Source organism: Rhipicephalus sanguineus, chromosome 1, assembly GCF_013339695.2.
Source record: "Rhipicephalus sanguineus isolate Rsan-2018 chromosome 1, BIME_Rsan_1.4, whole genome shotgun sequence".
Taxonomy (NCBI): Eukaryota; Metazoa; Arthropoda; class Arachnida; order Ixodida; family Ixodidae; genus Rhipicephalus; species Rhipicephalus sanguineus.
The window spans coordinates 54368583-54384840 of NC_051176.1; the positions used below are offsets into that span (position 1 = coordinate 54368583).

At 49.3% G+C, this 16258-nt stretch overlaps 1 protein-coding gene across 1 annotated transcript in view; it reads left to right on the forward strand.

Annotated features, from left to right (window-relative positions):
- Positions 1-564: 564 nt before the first annotated feature.
- LOC119391523 (long-chain fatty acid transport protein 4) overlaps positions 565-16258 on the forward strand; it is a 110526-nt gene continuing 94832 nt past the window's right edge. Inside the window, exon 1 of the mRNA XM_037659204.2 lies at positions 565-869. Coding sequence (XP_037515132.1) covers positions 709-869 — 161 coding nt within the window. The 5' untranslated portion in view covers positions 565-708. The remainder of the gene's footprint in view (positions 870-16258) is intronic.

The window sequence follows — 16258 nt, forward strand, 5'->3', positions numbered from 1 at the left end:
TAGCAACGGTCGCCTAGGATTCGGGAGGGAACGTATTCATAGGCTCGAAATAGAAGTCCAGATAGCATATGGCCTGTTTGAAGCTAAAATGGCTCCTGACAACAGCATGCCTCGTGTTGTTTTACGGCAATTATGTCGCCGTGCAGTGATGCCCATCCAACACATTTAGCGCCGTCACTGCATTTGCAGAATCAGGACATCAGAATACTGTCCCTCAGCCTGTTCTGTTGCAGTGCTTCCGCTATGCTTTCTCTATTTTCAATAAGCAACCTTGATAAACATGAACCAGTCACACTGTTACTCCTCGGGAGTCCGGTTTGACGATTATCTCCCATTAAACACATTTTCTAGTATCCGTTGCGTTCACCTAAAGCGGACCAGATTCGCTACGCGCATCATGACTAAGTTATTTGCATTTTCAAAAAAAAGCGCCGTGCGCTGGAAGCGCCATCTGTTCGAAAAATTGAAAAGCGCTCTTGTTGATTGTGGCGCCCTCGTCAGAGCAACGCGGAAAGGACTCTAGATGTCGCGGGCGTCGAGAGAGGCGCTGCGATCGACGTGTAGGCCACGTGATGTGGGGCGGCCGTGTTTCTCCCCTGCGATGAAGGAGGAAAAACGCATCCAATGTGTCCCAGGAAACTGTGACGACCGGGTTACATTTAGTGGTGAGCCTGCTCCCTCGCACATCAGACTTGGGCTGATCGTAGTATGCTCAAGCAGGCCGGGCTCTTGGGAACGTTTAGCGTGCTCTCACTCGGCTCACTGTGCTCCGTCTGGATGGCTGGATTCATCACGTTCTTCCTCTACGTTATCACAGGGGGATGGAGATTCCTCCGGATAGTCTTCTACACGGCACCCCGTGACTTGACGTGAGTACACCCCGGCCACGTTTTCTATAATTTTCCCAAGTTCACATTTATTGCTTGCTGGCGATTCACCCCGAGCGGTGGCTTACGTAGCTACGGTGGACGGCCGGTGTAACCGTCCACCGAGCTGAGAGCACTGCTCGCTTGATTCTGACCAGCAGTTTGGTTATTGTTTCTCTTACAAACGTCACCTGCTGCGATGTTTCCTACAGGAAAAATCTCGGAACAGTATCCCGAACTAAACCTATGGCAGCTCGCACTGCGCAGACACGTTTGAATGAATTTTTCATTGCCGGCCGCTCTTTCTGGTGCACCTGTCAAAGCGATCATCGTACGACGTTTTTTTTTTTCGTTTTTTTTTTTTTTTGCTGACACGTGCAATTATCAACAAGCGCTGAGGTATGCTTGGCAGCTACGACAGTTATGTCTACGTGCACGAAGCAGTGCAAGCAGAAAGTGTATCGTCGAGCAGCAGACTTTGTGGTTATTTTTCTTATCTGCATTTATTCAGTGGAAGTGTCTAGCAGTTGGTGGAGTCATATTATTCAGTATCGCGGACCGATGTGTGCAAGTTGTTTGTGCGCGAGCGTGACTGTTTCCACAACTTGCTTTCAGAGTGTTAATAGGATCGCATTAGCGCTTTCAAGTTCACCACATTTATCCACTGGCGTTGCACCTGGTAGATTGTTACAATTACACTACCATAGTCCTGCTGCGCGTCGCTCTTTCTCTCTCTTCATGCGTACCTCGCTGCGCCGGACCGCGTTTGAAACAATGTCAAGGATTTCCCTTTGCCAAGCAGTTCATTTTAAAGCAGCGAGTTTACCGTGAAACTCGTGTGTGGCGAACTGTCATCGCCATTCACTCGAAGGTCTCCTCAGTGTACGCTGCGCTCAATAGGCGATGTTGCAGTGTTCCAAAGAGCCCTGAGGTGCTTCGAAATGCGGTAGAATACACTCGGCTGGCCTACATATCGAGCGCTCACTGTAGTACTTGCCGATTCGGTCTATTCTGGTGGGCGATATCACATTCGCACCCGCGATTTCTCTCCCCGCGAGATATCAGCCGCAGAAACCGGGAGCGCGAGTAGTGCGACGCGACGACGTCGTTTCTTGCTCTCGCCCATCAATCCGAGAACGATAGACAGACCGCTATCGCCGGCTGCCTTGCAAATGTCGCTGGTATTGTTTTTCGATAATAGCGCCAATCACGGAACCTGCCGTCATGAGAGGCTGTCTGCAGAAAGACGACAAAAAAAAAAAAAAAAGGGCCTTGCGAACTGCGTCTGTAGCCGGGAGCATTGCGTCGATGCAGGTAACCCGGAACGTTCGCGTAGATGAGTGCATTGTGTCGTCCGCAGCGTGTTTCGTACGGTTTTGCTGTGCTTACAAGTTGCACCGGCAACGCCGAGACATTAGATGAGAAACCTCTTGCGAGTGAACTGTGTTAATGGCGAAAACGCAGTTTCTACGAGGGTAATTAATGAACCAATGCAGAAACTGAGTTATGAGAGATGGAGTAATACACACACACACACACGTGTATATATATATATATATATATATATATATATATATATATATATATATATATATAATTAGAACGATTACATACGCGTGCTACTACATGTGTACTTGAGTTCAACTTCCTGGCTTTCATGAGAACCCAAATGCGGTACACAAATGCCGCAATTGACTCCTATATCTCGACATGTTGACTGCGAGAGAAATTGTACACCAGATAATAGTATTCTTTTTTATTATTGAATGCGAAGCATTTCTTAGCGAACCTCAGGCACTTTGCCCGTTTCTATCTACGTATCTTATCTATCTAGCCGCCTACGTTTGGGCGCTCTCCTGGTCGTCTCCATGACTTGTAATATACCAAAATTGGCATAGCAGGGGATAAATGTATGACGAACACGATTCACTGGTCATGACATGAATAACGCAAAACTCCTGCCGCGTACTTCATGAAACCATTTCCCTCAGTCACATGTGGCACATACCCGCATACCATAGTTCATGTTATGCGGGTATGTGCCACAGGTGATTCCCAGTCTCAATCAACACAGTAACCGCGAACACACATTGAAACGTAAGGCAAGTGAGGGAGCGGAAGGCAGAACTCTCCTAGAAGACGCTCGACTGCCATCCACTCGTCCACGTGGTCCGCCAGAATGACGCAGTTTCTTATGAGGCTGGGCGATGGCCTCATGCTGACTGAGTATGCCGTCAGATTGATTGAGAACCGCTTTGTGACACGCCAAATAATATAACTGGCTATAAAAACGAGCAGGTACACAGGGATGCCGCGACCAAGGTGGCCAAGATGAACGCAAGCGACAAGGGTGGCCTTCCGGTCTCACTTTGCTTGAGCATCGGCAAGGCGTACATGATCGCGGCCAACATCGACGTAAGCGACGGCCTCGTTAATGAAAACATGGGCACCTTGGGGTACATCGAGCGTGACGAACACGGCAACCTCGTGAGACTGTGGCTTTCGACCCGTCCTGTGTACATAAAGTTCTGTGTTGTCTGAGATAAGGCTAGCGATAAAAAAAGAAAAAAAACCCAAAATCCGGCAACAGATCGAACTAAATCAACAAGCCGGCACGGAACCATACACGGCATGATTGTTTCACAAGAAAAGATGAAATCGAAGCTCGATAGGCGCCCTTATTGTCTTCTTTTCAGAGTATATAGCTCTACTCCTCCATGTACAAACTCAGAAAACGCCTCGTTCTGTGAATCTGACCTTCAAGCTCAACCAAGGTCATGCCATTTGCTTCGTTCCAAGCGCCTCGCTTGTCGTCGCAGCGCCGGCCAAAATCTTTAGCAGAACGCTAGTGCGGCGCGTTCGCGAGAACGAACAGCGGCTCACGGCTTGTCTTTTCGTGCCGCCACCGCCAGGTGCGCTGGTTGCATACAAGGATACTAGCGCCTCTTCGCAGGTCCGCCGAAGGAATAATTTTCTGACAACTCAAGAGGAAGCGCTTTACTGTTTGAAGCAAGGTCGGGTTGCCTTAGAACGCGTAGTTACAAAGCGAGATTCATTAAAGAAGACCAATGTACATGTTATGGAGGAGCTAAGGAAACGACGGAGCATGTTCTGATTGAGTGTGGAGATATCCACCCAGGTGTATGTTTGAGCACGAGCCTGCATGAAGCCTTGGGTTTTAAGGAAAACAGTAGACAACTGAACACGTCCGCGATAGAAATAAGTAAGAGACGGTTAGAGTATTAATTGGTGGCAGAAAAGTAGAGAAAGGACAAAAATAAATAGTTGCAAATATAAGGTCATTCTGCCGAAAGGGGCCGAGAACTGGGCTGTGAATTTGTTCGTTTTCTATAGTAAGATCGATTTAATCGAAGCCTAGACAAGGCATTAGGCCAACATAATTTTATTTATTTAATATTATTATTATTTTGTCGAGCATGGTGGCACACATGTCACCGCCCCGTTGCGAAGGGGACGCTCATAGCATCTATCCATCTATCCATTCACTGTAACGTTTGTTCAGTGCGCGTTCGCGCCGAAAGCGCGAGGATCGTCTGTGTGTTGTCTTGTGGTGCGATTGTAGATGCAGTAGTTGCTGCTACAAACGCGGCTATCTGGCAGTCAAAGCAAGCAAAACCGATCCATCGCTCGACAAACTTCGTTTAACCGCGTTCAACCACGGCATTTTTTTTTCTGCCCCCCCCCCCCCTCACTCAGTCCACATACTTCTGCGCCTAGTGCCTCGTTTGCGTAGGCTCTGCAGTGGTGGTTTCACCCGCCTATCTTGTTTCGCAAGCGTATGCTCGCCATCTACTCGTCTCCTATAGCTCACACGAAGTTCCAGTGATCGCCGATGAGAAAGAATCGAGGTGGGTGGGTGTCTGTCGCGCGCTCTCGTCCCAATCTGTCTCACTTGTTTTTTGTTCCGATCGCTTTTCGTCGTTCACGGAGAACAATGCGAATCGTCAGGCGGCCCGTCTCTTCCGATATCGCATTCGATATCGCGACGACGGTGGCGTCTGGGCGCGTGTGAAATCTGTTCGAAACCCGAGCTCGTTTCTCACGCCGCGTCTGGCTCGTACGTTCCCACGGGCACCTTTGGTGGCTGTCTGCTTGCGTCGCTGTCGTCAAGCGAGACAGAATCAGAATTTTGGTCATAGCACAGGTATCCAGTTTTCAGAAGGAGGTACTCGTACTGTTCAGGTCCTCCTGTAAAAAAAAAATATATATAAGAAAACATTCATGGTCGTGAACAACTCAAAGCAGCAGTGGCACATAGTTCAGTAGTACTCAAGCTACAAAAAAAAAAAAAGAATACGCAATTGATTCCATAGAATGACACTGCTTTCACATGATAGCAAGAATGTATGGGCAGAAAAACAAAATAAACCTGTTTGTGCGCATCGTAGCAGGAACACTGGACAAAAAAGAAAACGTTAGTATGTCCGAAGCAAGTACATTTATAGTTCACTTTTAAGTTCCTGTAAAGATTTCGCCGTTTTTGTTCTGATTGGACGAAATTCCAATTGAAAAATATGAGTGGATTGGACAATCTGTCTACCGTAATTAATGACAGCAACGCACAGTGCGAATCCAACCGAGAGGTTTATGGGAAGATGGAGCGTTGAAATCGTCGAGCCAGGAATGTCACCGGACCGTCAACCTTTGGACGAGAGCGCTTGTCTTCGGCAGGGCAACAACCTCGACGAAGACTGAGTTCCCCTTTCGAGAAGCGACATTCCTTGTCAAACAGCTGAATATATTCAACAGCGCGAACGCGGTAGAAAGAAAAGAACCACAGGACAGAGCGCTCTGTCCTGTGGTACTTTTCCTCCTCCCGTGTTCGCGCTGTTCGTTCTTTTTCCGCTGTATGACGAGATTTTGTACCAACCAGCCCGCGTGAACAGGCTGCCACATTCCTTGTTCGGCAACTTGTGCCACTTGGGTACATGGTTATAGCCAGGTGCGGGCGTTAAGCCTAGCATTGTTTTGTTTATACGTTTGAACACGAACGCGCGTTAGACGCAGCTTGATCTGGTAAAAGGGGGGGGGGGGGGGGGAGACAGTTTCTCATGCGCTTAAAAAGCTTTTGCTTTAAACATGAAAAATGAAAAAAAGAAATGCGAATTCTGGTGTCATGTCTTTGTTCCAGCTTTCCCACCTGCATCTTGCGTTCAGAAAGCGCACATCTCGCGCTGACTGTGTCCATTCGCGACCTGCAACCAAGCGCCAGCTCATCGCGGGCTGCTGCCAGCGCCATTATCCGAGGAGCTGTGCCCCCCCCCCCCCTTTTTTTTTATTCTCTTTCTTTTCGTCAAAAGGGTGAAGGCCGAAGCCATGGTTCACCAGCCGCTGAATGACGGCAAACACGCGTTTCACCGACTTCTACGCGCGACTTTTTTGCTTTTCCTGCTTCGAAGCGTGTGTATTCACACGACGCGAGGCCTGCCTGCTGCCACAGGGCCGGCGCGGTATATTTAGCTCTAAGTCGCTTTATGCATCCACGCTCGGCTCCGCTTCTTTGGAGGCGGCGGGTGCCTACCGTTCTGTTTGTTTGTTGTTTATTTCGCGAGCGCACCTACGGAGAAAAAAAAAACAAAAATATATCTACGCACCAGTACGCCCCCTTTTCATTCTCATTGTTTTCTTCGTGAAGTGGAAAGCCAGGGAATCGCGGCGCGCGCCAAATGTCCGAAACGAGTCATCTTTTCCTTTCTTTCTCTCCCTCGTCGTCCATGGGCTGTCAGTCACGCTACCTTGCGCGCGCGCCGTGGTGGTTTCGGTGCGTTGCTCGCTGCACCGTCGTGCGCGCGCCTGCGTTAACTTCTTCCGGTTGCGCGCGCGTTCTAATGGTGGCCGGCCTAGCGCAGCTCGCGGGAACTCGGTCGTGGAGTTCGCGCTCGCTCGACCACCGCCGACTGGCATCGCACCTGCTCGCTGGTAATGAAAGGCCTCCTTGTAAACGTCAGGTCTAGTTTTATAGGACTATGCAGTCTTGAAAAGGACGACCAGAGATTAATGAATGTCCACGATGTCGAGCTTGGCAGTGTACGGAGCAGCTAGGCAAGAAGGCATTCGTTCTCGCCTGCGCGTGCACACGCAAGTCGTTTTGGTCCCGTCATAACCCGGGTGGTTTCTTGAAAGGACCCCATTGTGTATTTGAATGCTTTCGCATTAAAATAAAACAGATTGGTAAGCAACGACCGTATGCGCGCAAAGCAGCCATGTCGAGGCGTTCCCCAGAGTAACTGTAAACAAAGGTAGGGATAGAACGGAGGACTAGACGACAGGCTGAACGCCAAGTTAGCGCCCACGCTGTCCTCTTTTCCTCGCTCAGAACGTCATGGGACACCAACTCGCCCGAACCGCTACTCTTGTGAACTATTTGTGAGCTTTTTGATCAGCGTATCGCCGCATATCGCGCCGCTGCATGCGGTCGATCCGTGGGGATTACACTTAGCGCGATAACATATATGCTGCGGCGTATCTATGCGCAACACTTGTGCACGGGCGCGTGCATTTCTGCCTACACACCTTCATTGTGATATCAGTCTGGCAATGCGGTATTCCGCCACGAAAGAAAGATAAGCGCCCGTCCTCTTTCGAGCGCAGCACTATGAGATGTGGAGAGAAAATGGACGGTGCGAATTCCATAGCGTATTATCAGCTGTGTCGTACAGCGGGCGCTTCGGTACGAAAGGGGCCACAACTGGGCAGCACTCGCGTGACATCGGCGTGGAACGCGAAGCATGCGAGTTAACGCGATTTTCGCTCGCTGTTCTGTTCAAACCAGTGTAGCCAATAGCTAGTATAACAACGTAGCATTGGACTGAAGACGCGTCTTTCGCTTCTCAATTCTTTTGCCATTTAATTCCTCTTTCATTCCGTTGAAACTTGCAGCTCTCCGCGTACGGTCAGAACCGTCTGTGTTGCGTTTTTTCGCGCGCTCTCTGTCTTTCGGAAAGCCTGTGTGTGGCCCGCTTTCATTTTTCCTTCCTGCGCGCCGCTGATGAGAAAACAAGAGAACTGCGTTTTACACGGAACCCCGTTCGTAGCGCGGATGGTGCGAGGCGGCGAAAAAGTAAAGCGAAATGAAAACATTAGCTCAGGCCTCGATTTGGTCTCGCACCAATTCCCGTGGCAGCTGTATAGGCCTCGAACTTAAGGCGCCCCCATATTTCATGCTGCGCAACCTCGTTCGCTCACTTTCACTCGAGGCGGGAGAAACAAATTGCCTCACACATTTCGTTTATAATTAGGTTATATATGTCCCGGGTACACCCAGATGATTGAACGAGCTCAGCTGTTCATCTCGTGGCGTAAGCGGGGCTATACTTATGGGTCGTGGCAATCGGATCCTGCGCCCGTCAACAGCGCTTCCGTGAACTTGCTAAATGAACGAGGCGCGGTATTTCGTTCGCCACATATATGTCGGACACTGTATTGATCAGACGTGTCATTCATTGCGGATTCCAACTTTGCTGTACATGATTGGGTAGTGATAGGCTAGCGGCGACTGGTCGAACCTTTCGCAGATCCGCGTGGGTGTCGTAAACATGGAACGAGTGCAGGTTCGGTTCGAAGCATCTTCTGGTAGTACATGATTTTCTTGACAGGAATTCCGTTCCTTAGTAATTGAAACCAGGGGGTGCGTCTAACCGTCTAGAAGGAGTGGGGGGGGGGGGGGGGGGGGGAGAGAAGAGGTAGCTATCTCGAATTTGTGTCAGTGTAGGACAAGCAACGTTTGTCGCACCGATACTCATGACAAAGGTGGCGCAAAATTAATAGTTTATGCACGGAATAAGGCGGCATTTATACAAAAAGCGAAGAACACCTTTCATGATGAAAAGCGGCTCATAAAGACGGGTTGAAATGAAAGCGGGTCAGGCGCTGTTTCTTTTCAAACCGTCCCTCGTCCTTGGGCGCTGTTTTTCACCACGAATTCGTGCCAACGTGCCCAACTTTCCACTTTAATGCATGTAACGGGGTTGAATTTATTTAATGTGTAGCTGCTGCATGCAACAATTAGATGTGTGAGCACAGGTACCGTGCACATCTTCTGGTTCTGTTAAAACAAAATTTTCGGTGCCTTCAGAAAAGCGAGAGGGTGGACATAGGGGCATCTGCGCTTTTCAACAGAAAGTGCTTCCCTCTTTTCATGGACAATTGAGTTACACGCGCGTCACACACGCGAGTATGTCACACCGAGGCCTGAAGTCGACCCTTGCTCCTCTATGCGTCACTTTACATAAAGCCTGAGACCTGTCTCCGTTACGACGTCATCCGAGCTCATTCGCGGGTTCGATGCCCGACCGCGTTTACGTTTCATGGAAGGTATATATATCGGAAGAGTCCGTGTACTTAGGTGTGCGCCAGTGTGTGTTGGGCGGCCGCTGTCGATCACGACGCTCGTTCGGTTGCCAGGCCGCGGTGCTTGCTTCGCCGTTCCCTGGCGCTATTATACATTATAGGCTTCGAAGCATCCTTATTAGCGGCGGTGCGCACGTGGTTTCCTCTTTCGGCCTTTGCCGCGTTACGTCGATCGCGGCCGAGGAGCGGGGACGGCGAAGGCCGCGGTTGTCGAGTGCACAACCATCATCTTTTTCCGCCAGGTTGCCATCCTTTGCGCCATCCCCCGGAGCGCTGTATATGCTGGGATAGAAAATAAACGGAAAGAAAACAAAGGCGGCTATCGAATGAAAATTTGCTAACCGGTCATGTGCGCCGTGGCATCGCCTGGCGCCCTGCCGCTGTGGCCTTTGTCTACGTTTTTTCCTGGTTTTGATGTTACCTGCCGCCTTTTGGAAAACAGCCGCCGATGTTTCTTATGCGATCATTCTGTGGCGATCCTTCTTCCTTTGCCTGTTTTTTGTCTCCCTCTGTGCCCTACCCGGCTTTTTATTGGCCCATCATGGACTTCACGAGGCCGTAGCAAAAGGCGCCACTATAGTGCCCGTAAAAGGAAATAACAAAAAATGCGGGATAAATTTTTTTCCGTCCCTCTGTTCCTGTCACAGTCTAGCCTTCGGAGCTGCGTCGAAGGAATATTCGGAGAGGTCGAGTGCACGTTAATTCTTCCTTTATCTCTATCGATACGTGAAGCAGCTTCTAATGCGGGCCTGCGGTGCAACCTTCCCTTTAATGCGAAAACCTTACATTTCCCATGAATCGAAAAATTCGACGTCCATACCACGTGACATGACACGTTTCACGTGTCAATGTCACGTGGTATGGACGTTGAAGTAGTACGGACGTCGAGATAATCGTCACACCAAGACGCGCGCCTATTTCTCATTCAATGCGTGATGGCTCTGCAACTCTTATGACCCTGGCACTTACGTTTTACTCCTGTTGTGTGGATGCGCCAGGCGAGCCGAAGGGCCAGAATATATTTTTATTCTTAATATTAGTAGTAGTAGCAGTAGTATAACGACGGGAAGGCAACATCGAATGCAGCCATGCAATGCATTTAGAAATACTGGCCGAAATGTGGCCGAAAAGCCAACTTGCCACTGATTGGAGCCGAAGCCTCACCTTCGGCATTACGCGTGCGGTGTTCTATTGATGGAGGCTTCAACTACTGTGTCGACCGTCCTCCGGTTTACTGTGATGAATATTCGCGTGCGTGTAAACGTTTCCACATAACCCTGCGAGCCAGCGCCACTGGCGCCCATGACGGCGCGTGTGGAAAGTGCATCGTTTTGAACCGCAGGCGCGTCACGTGGTGCGTGAACGTAATAAATTACGAACCCATTATAAACGTTTCTATGCTTATAGCCTCATCGCATGGAGGATGTGCGCCATGAGTGTCGACATCAGCACGATAGGCGATAAGCCCGGGGTTGCTTACGTAACATGCAATGTGTGGTTCGTGCACTTCTCTGTAGCGCGTACTTTTTTTTTAATAAGTACGATTACTAAATCGTAGGCCGAGTGCGCGGTTTCTCTCCGATCTTCACCTGACGGTGTCGTAAACGTGGTGCCTCTTCTAAAATTCAGTCTGGGCGTGGTCGGAATTTGATAGAAAGGAAAAGTGCGAAAACCTTTCGAAATCCGCTTCGAGCGTCCCTTTCATTCTGGTAAATATAGCCGCCGCGGTGGACAGAGGTTACGGCGCCCATGCTACTTACCCGAAAGTCGCGGGTTCGATCCCTGGCCGCGGCGGTCGCATTTTAGATGTAGGCCAAAATGCTAGGGGCCTGTGTAATTAGATTTAGGTGCACGTTGACAAACCACAGGTGCCCCCACCCCCCGGAATTTTTACCATTATATATATATATATATATATATATATATATATATATATATATATATATACGAACGCACACAGATACACGCATGGACATGTGGAGTCGGACACCTTCGCCCCCGATGTACGTCCTGCCCTCGCTGGGACAGCTTAGTGGCTTAGGTGTTAATTGCACTACTAAGCTCGAGGGCGCGGGATGCGATTTTTGGCCACGGCGGCTGCATTTTGATTTGGGCGAGAAGGGGGAAAAAAAAACGCATTCTTAGATTCATTTGCACGTTACTAAGAACCCCAGGTGGTCAGTCTCCAACTACGGCGTGCCTGGTACGTAAACATGTCCTGATTTTCGCACGTAAAATCCCCAGAAACTTCAGTGGGCGCTTAAGCAGTCTACATTGCCGTTTCATTCCTTGAGCCTCGTGAAATTGCCCTGTACGTGTCCTGGCTGCGTATGTGCTAACCAGGGGTGGAGGTCGCACGCGGTCCTTCTGTGTGCCTGTCTCTGTAGTTCAGGACTCGAGCCCCGTCGCACATAGCTGACAATAACCTCGCGAACTCTCTCGTTCCTTGTAGGGCAGCCTCCGGGAAAAATGACGTTCTCGAGGTACTCGGCAAACGCGTTCGCTGCGTGGGTCAGGGCCGAAGAAGGTGCAGGTCATCCTCGTGTATATTTCACTCATGGCATTCACGGAGTTGGAAGGCAGTCTTTTCATTGTTTTCTTTCTTCTTCTTTTTTTTTTTTGCCTCTTGACGCACGATTCCAACATTGTATGCGTAAACTTGGCGGTTGATTCCTGCAGCGTATCTGCGTTTCTATTTTTTTTTCCCTCGTTAGACGTGGCTACTACAATAAGGTCTTCTGTTAAAGCCTCGAGAGACGATAAGATATAAAAAAAGGAAAGGCGCAAAAAAAAAAAGAAAAAGACAGGAGGAAACAAATTTTAGACAATGAAACCTCGGGTAATTCCCGACGGAGTCGCGAGCTTGCGATGGCGTGCTCCGCGGACAAAAAAGAGAGAAAATAAATTAGGCCCGGGCTTGTTTTTTTTTTTTTTTTCTTTTCTGCGGGACACTACTAGTGGGAGATAGTATAGAGTCCAGGAAAGGCCACCTTAGCCAGTCTTACTGTTTTCCGTGGGAGAGAACCTTGGCGGGAGAATGAATAGAGCGTGGCTTCTTTTAAGAAGCATTAGGGTCTCGCTTGCCTATTCTGAAGGCGGAGAGGAAAGGTAACGCCTAAACTGTCCTGGCTTCGAGTAAGGCATTGTGTATTTTAAGTTTGCTGCTGTGCTCTTAAATGGGCGTGCTGCCCTTGCGCGGTGCTTTAATTCCCTGGGTTAAAGACACGCACCGCTGATTATTCTATGCAGAAACGTGTGCGTTAGGATTTTCGAGTTAACGTACGCGGCCTCGGCTTCGCCTTTCTGAATGCCGAGATCAACCGGGTCTCCCGATTTTCAAAGTTCTTTTTTTTTTATCTTCTCAAGGTGACCGCGTTTGGCCAACGCCAGCCGCCTCTGTACTCGTGTTTAGAAAAAAAAAAAAAAAAAAAAAAAAAAAAACGTGCCACGCAGTAGCAATCGTTTGTTTGTCAACTAAACATGACAACGATTGACGTTCTCGCTTGACCAGTGCCCCCGAACGGCAGCGCCACCGAAGCACGGCTAGTGTGGAGTAATATATAACATACATCTCGTTTTGTCCGAATATTAGATGTATACTCTCCACCTTCGCGAAATCTTGCTTTTGCTTACTGCAAGTACGTGCGTAAAGGAGGAAAATTAGGCGCGAACTTGCTGTCAAAAGATTACAGTACAAGTCTGCCTGCTATCCGGGATTCTCCTTTTTTCGCTAACCTTACGAACCTTGACTCGTTGTTACAATATTCTAGAATGTTCCATCACGTTTTACGGCATCAAGAGACAAGGCGACAACACGATGGTTCGTGGCTACCCGCCGCGGTGGTCCAGTGGTTATGCTGCTCGACTGCTGACCCGAAGGTCGCGGGATTGTATCCCGGCCGCGTTTTGATGGAAGCAAGAGACCCGTGCGCTTAGATTTAGAGCACACCAGGTGGCCGAAATTTCCGAGCACTCCACTACGGCATCTCTCATAATCATATCCTGGTTTTAAAGGGACGCTAAAGAGAAACAATGAATCGGTTTAGATCGATAAATTGCGCTCTGAGAACTCTAATGTCGTTAATTTCGCCATCATAGGTTTATTAATAGAGTGGAAAATCAAGTTCAAAGTTTCATTCTTAAATTTCGCGCCAAAAACTCCCCGCGTGAGTCACGGATTTCAAAGTGTACTTATCGTATTTTGGCGCCATTGGCTCAACAAAATTACCCCAAACTTGGTATGTTAAGTCTATGGCCCCCTCGGAGGACAATGTACTTCATTTTTACCGGTCAGGAACTACGTAGTCCCTAGTGGGCGCCGTCAAAACATGTGACGTCACGGCGAATGGTGCGGAGACTTCAAGGTGGCGTCGCCACCCACATTTAGTTTTATCGCATTTTCTCGCTTACTAAGCGTCTTCTCTCAGCAAGCGTGGTGTTCTTGGTATCGTGAAAGAGTACTTTACTAATATGAGAGAAATCGTTTTGCTCTTTAGTGTCGCTTTAACGTAAAGCCCCAACATTCATTCTTTTTATTAGGGCTCGTGTCTCTTGTTGCCCGTATTTTTTTTTTTTTTTGGTTCTTTATCAATAAGTTATCATCCCGCCCAGTAATCTACGCGGAGTTCCTGCTGTAGTCGGCAACAGCCTAACTTTGTTGAAAGAAAAAATTAGTCTCGTCTGAAGGTATCGGTTGTCAGCGTGCACTGCTATGTCATGTTCGTTGCTGCTTTTATCGCTGCGTCCGAGTTATCTTCAACTCTTCAACTTTCCACATGTGTAAACGAGAAAATATGTGGGCTAGCCTCCCCCCCCCCTTCCACTCCTTTCCCTGTAAACGCACGCTTTTTGTAGTGTCCGCAATATTTTACAAATTTTGAAGTACGCCTCTTGAAAACGGCAAAATATGCATTAGGCTAGAGTCTTGGCACAGAGCATTTTGGTACACATACAAAGCTCGAGTCATTATTCGGTATCGAAAAAAAAAAAAGTAATCTCGCCGGTGAACAGGAAACGCAGCAGAGGAGACCAGATGATAAGGCCGCGAAGCAGTGAGGACTCTTCGCCAGTGCAGCAAGTTGTATCCCTGCTGGAGCCCGACGCACTTGTCGCTGCTTCTTCCCGGGGAATTCGTGTTTGAACAGCTGCGGTGCTTGTCGTCTTTGTAGGCTGTCTCCGATTGTGCGCGCTGCTCGGTTCTGTGGTTCAATCAGGAGACGTCGTCTTGAGCCGCGGTTCAAGGAAGTTTGCGCGGCTCCCGAGGCTCACGAGCTGCGCTTTGTTTTTTCTTTTCATTCTGACAAGAGGAAGGCGCACGCCCATCTCTCGGACGTTGTTTGTTTTTGCGCTGGCGCCAATGAATAACCTCTGGCGTAGTAGTTGTGCTGGAGAGACAGACAGACCGACCTTGCGGGACGCGTGCGCTTGCTCTGCAGGCGCCAAGGACGACGCTGCTGTCTACGCCCGAGAGCCAGCTCCCGCGCGCATGGCCTCGTTCGGAGGAGGGCCCACAGAGTCCGAAGGCGCGGCTTACATATTCACAGCTGTGGTATCTCGCAATGTGGTCGAATCGCGTGCGTTGTGTGTTTGGTTGGGGAAGTAGGAGAGGTGAGGGGGGGCGGGGGGTTCCTGAAAATCAGTGGCCCATCAGAGGAGTGTGGATTAGGGGGACGTAGATGTTTGGGGTCCCAGAACAAACGCGGGGCGACTTGGGAAAATGAGAAAGGGAGAGGTGTTGAGCAACCCGTAGCTCTTCATATTAACGCCGAAACAATCCGTTGGAACATCAGGCAGGAGCATAGTCTTTTGTCGTCGAATTCTTTACTATTCTTTTTTATTTCGCGTTGTGGTGCGAGTGCGACCCGTCGGCATGTAATATCACTACTGCAGTAGCTTTTCGTGGATGTTGGTTGTGACGTTGTCGCCAAAAAAGAAACTCCTTGTGGGCGTCCACTCCCGAACTACACCATGAAATCTAAAGAGAAAAAAAAAAGTTACATTTTGTGACTTTGTAGCAAATCCACTGCTCTTACCTCATTCTTCTCCGTGCACCCTTCGCCCGTATGTATAACCCTCAATGTATTGCTGTGTAAATGTGATAGCTCCCAACATCAGAACACTCAGGTCGGTCGCCTGAAAGCAGCAGTGCCACTGTGCTCCACTCCGGAGATTTTATATCGACAGTGTTTGCATGCGTATTGCATGCGTAAAGGACTCTGCAGTGTCCTTTTCATTGGGGAGAAGACACTCTTCCTTTCTGGACTGTGGCACGGGCGTACAAAGGCTGACATCACTGCCTCGACAGTGCCTTTCTGGGAAATCATGCCTTGTGTTTAGCGCAGCCCGGAGGGAGCCTTCTCATCGCCAAAGAGGCGTCATTTCACGTGTAACACGTGCGCCGAATGCAGACTACGACCGCGCTGCTTGCGCGCTCAGCAGTTCCCAGCGACGCGCGTTGTGCAGTCCTCGTCGTCGCGGTGTCTCGTTGCGATCAGCGCGCGCCCGTTTAAATAAAAAAAAAAAATAAACGACAACAAAAAAAAACCAAGCGTCCCTCGAAGGTTGTCGGCCGCGCCACCACTGTGAGCTGCCGGATTGCATTTCGTATCGCCATGTTCTAGGTGTCCGGTTCTCCCAGACAACGACCGCGATCGCGGGAGTTTGGCGCGTCGTTGGGCGCATTCTCCAGTGAGAATGCTGAAAGGTGCTGGCGGGGCGAGGCTTTGGTCATTGTCTGCCGCGAAGCGTATGTTTTGTTCTGTCTGACGCGCAGGTGCGCGCGTGCACGCGCGCACGCATGCACTTTTTGGTCACGGCAACCGTGGTAACCAGGCACGTACGCAGGCATGCTTAAAAAAAAAAACGAAACTAAAGTGTCCTTGCAAATTGTCGCTGTAAATTCATCCGACTACCCTCCCCACCCTCAGCCTTTTTTTTTCTCAAGTACTGTGTGAGCTCCGTGGCAGTACAGCGTAAACTTCAACTCTACAGAGCGATCTCAGTTGGAATCATCTTGACAGACT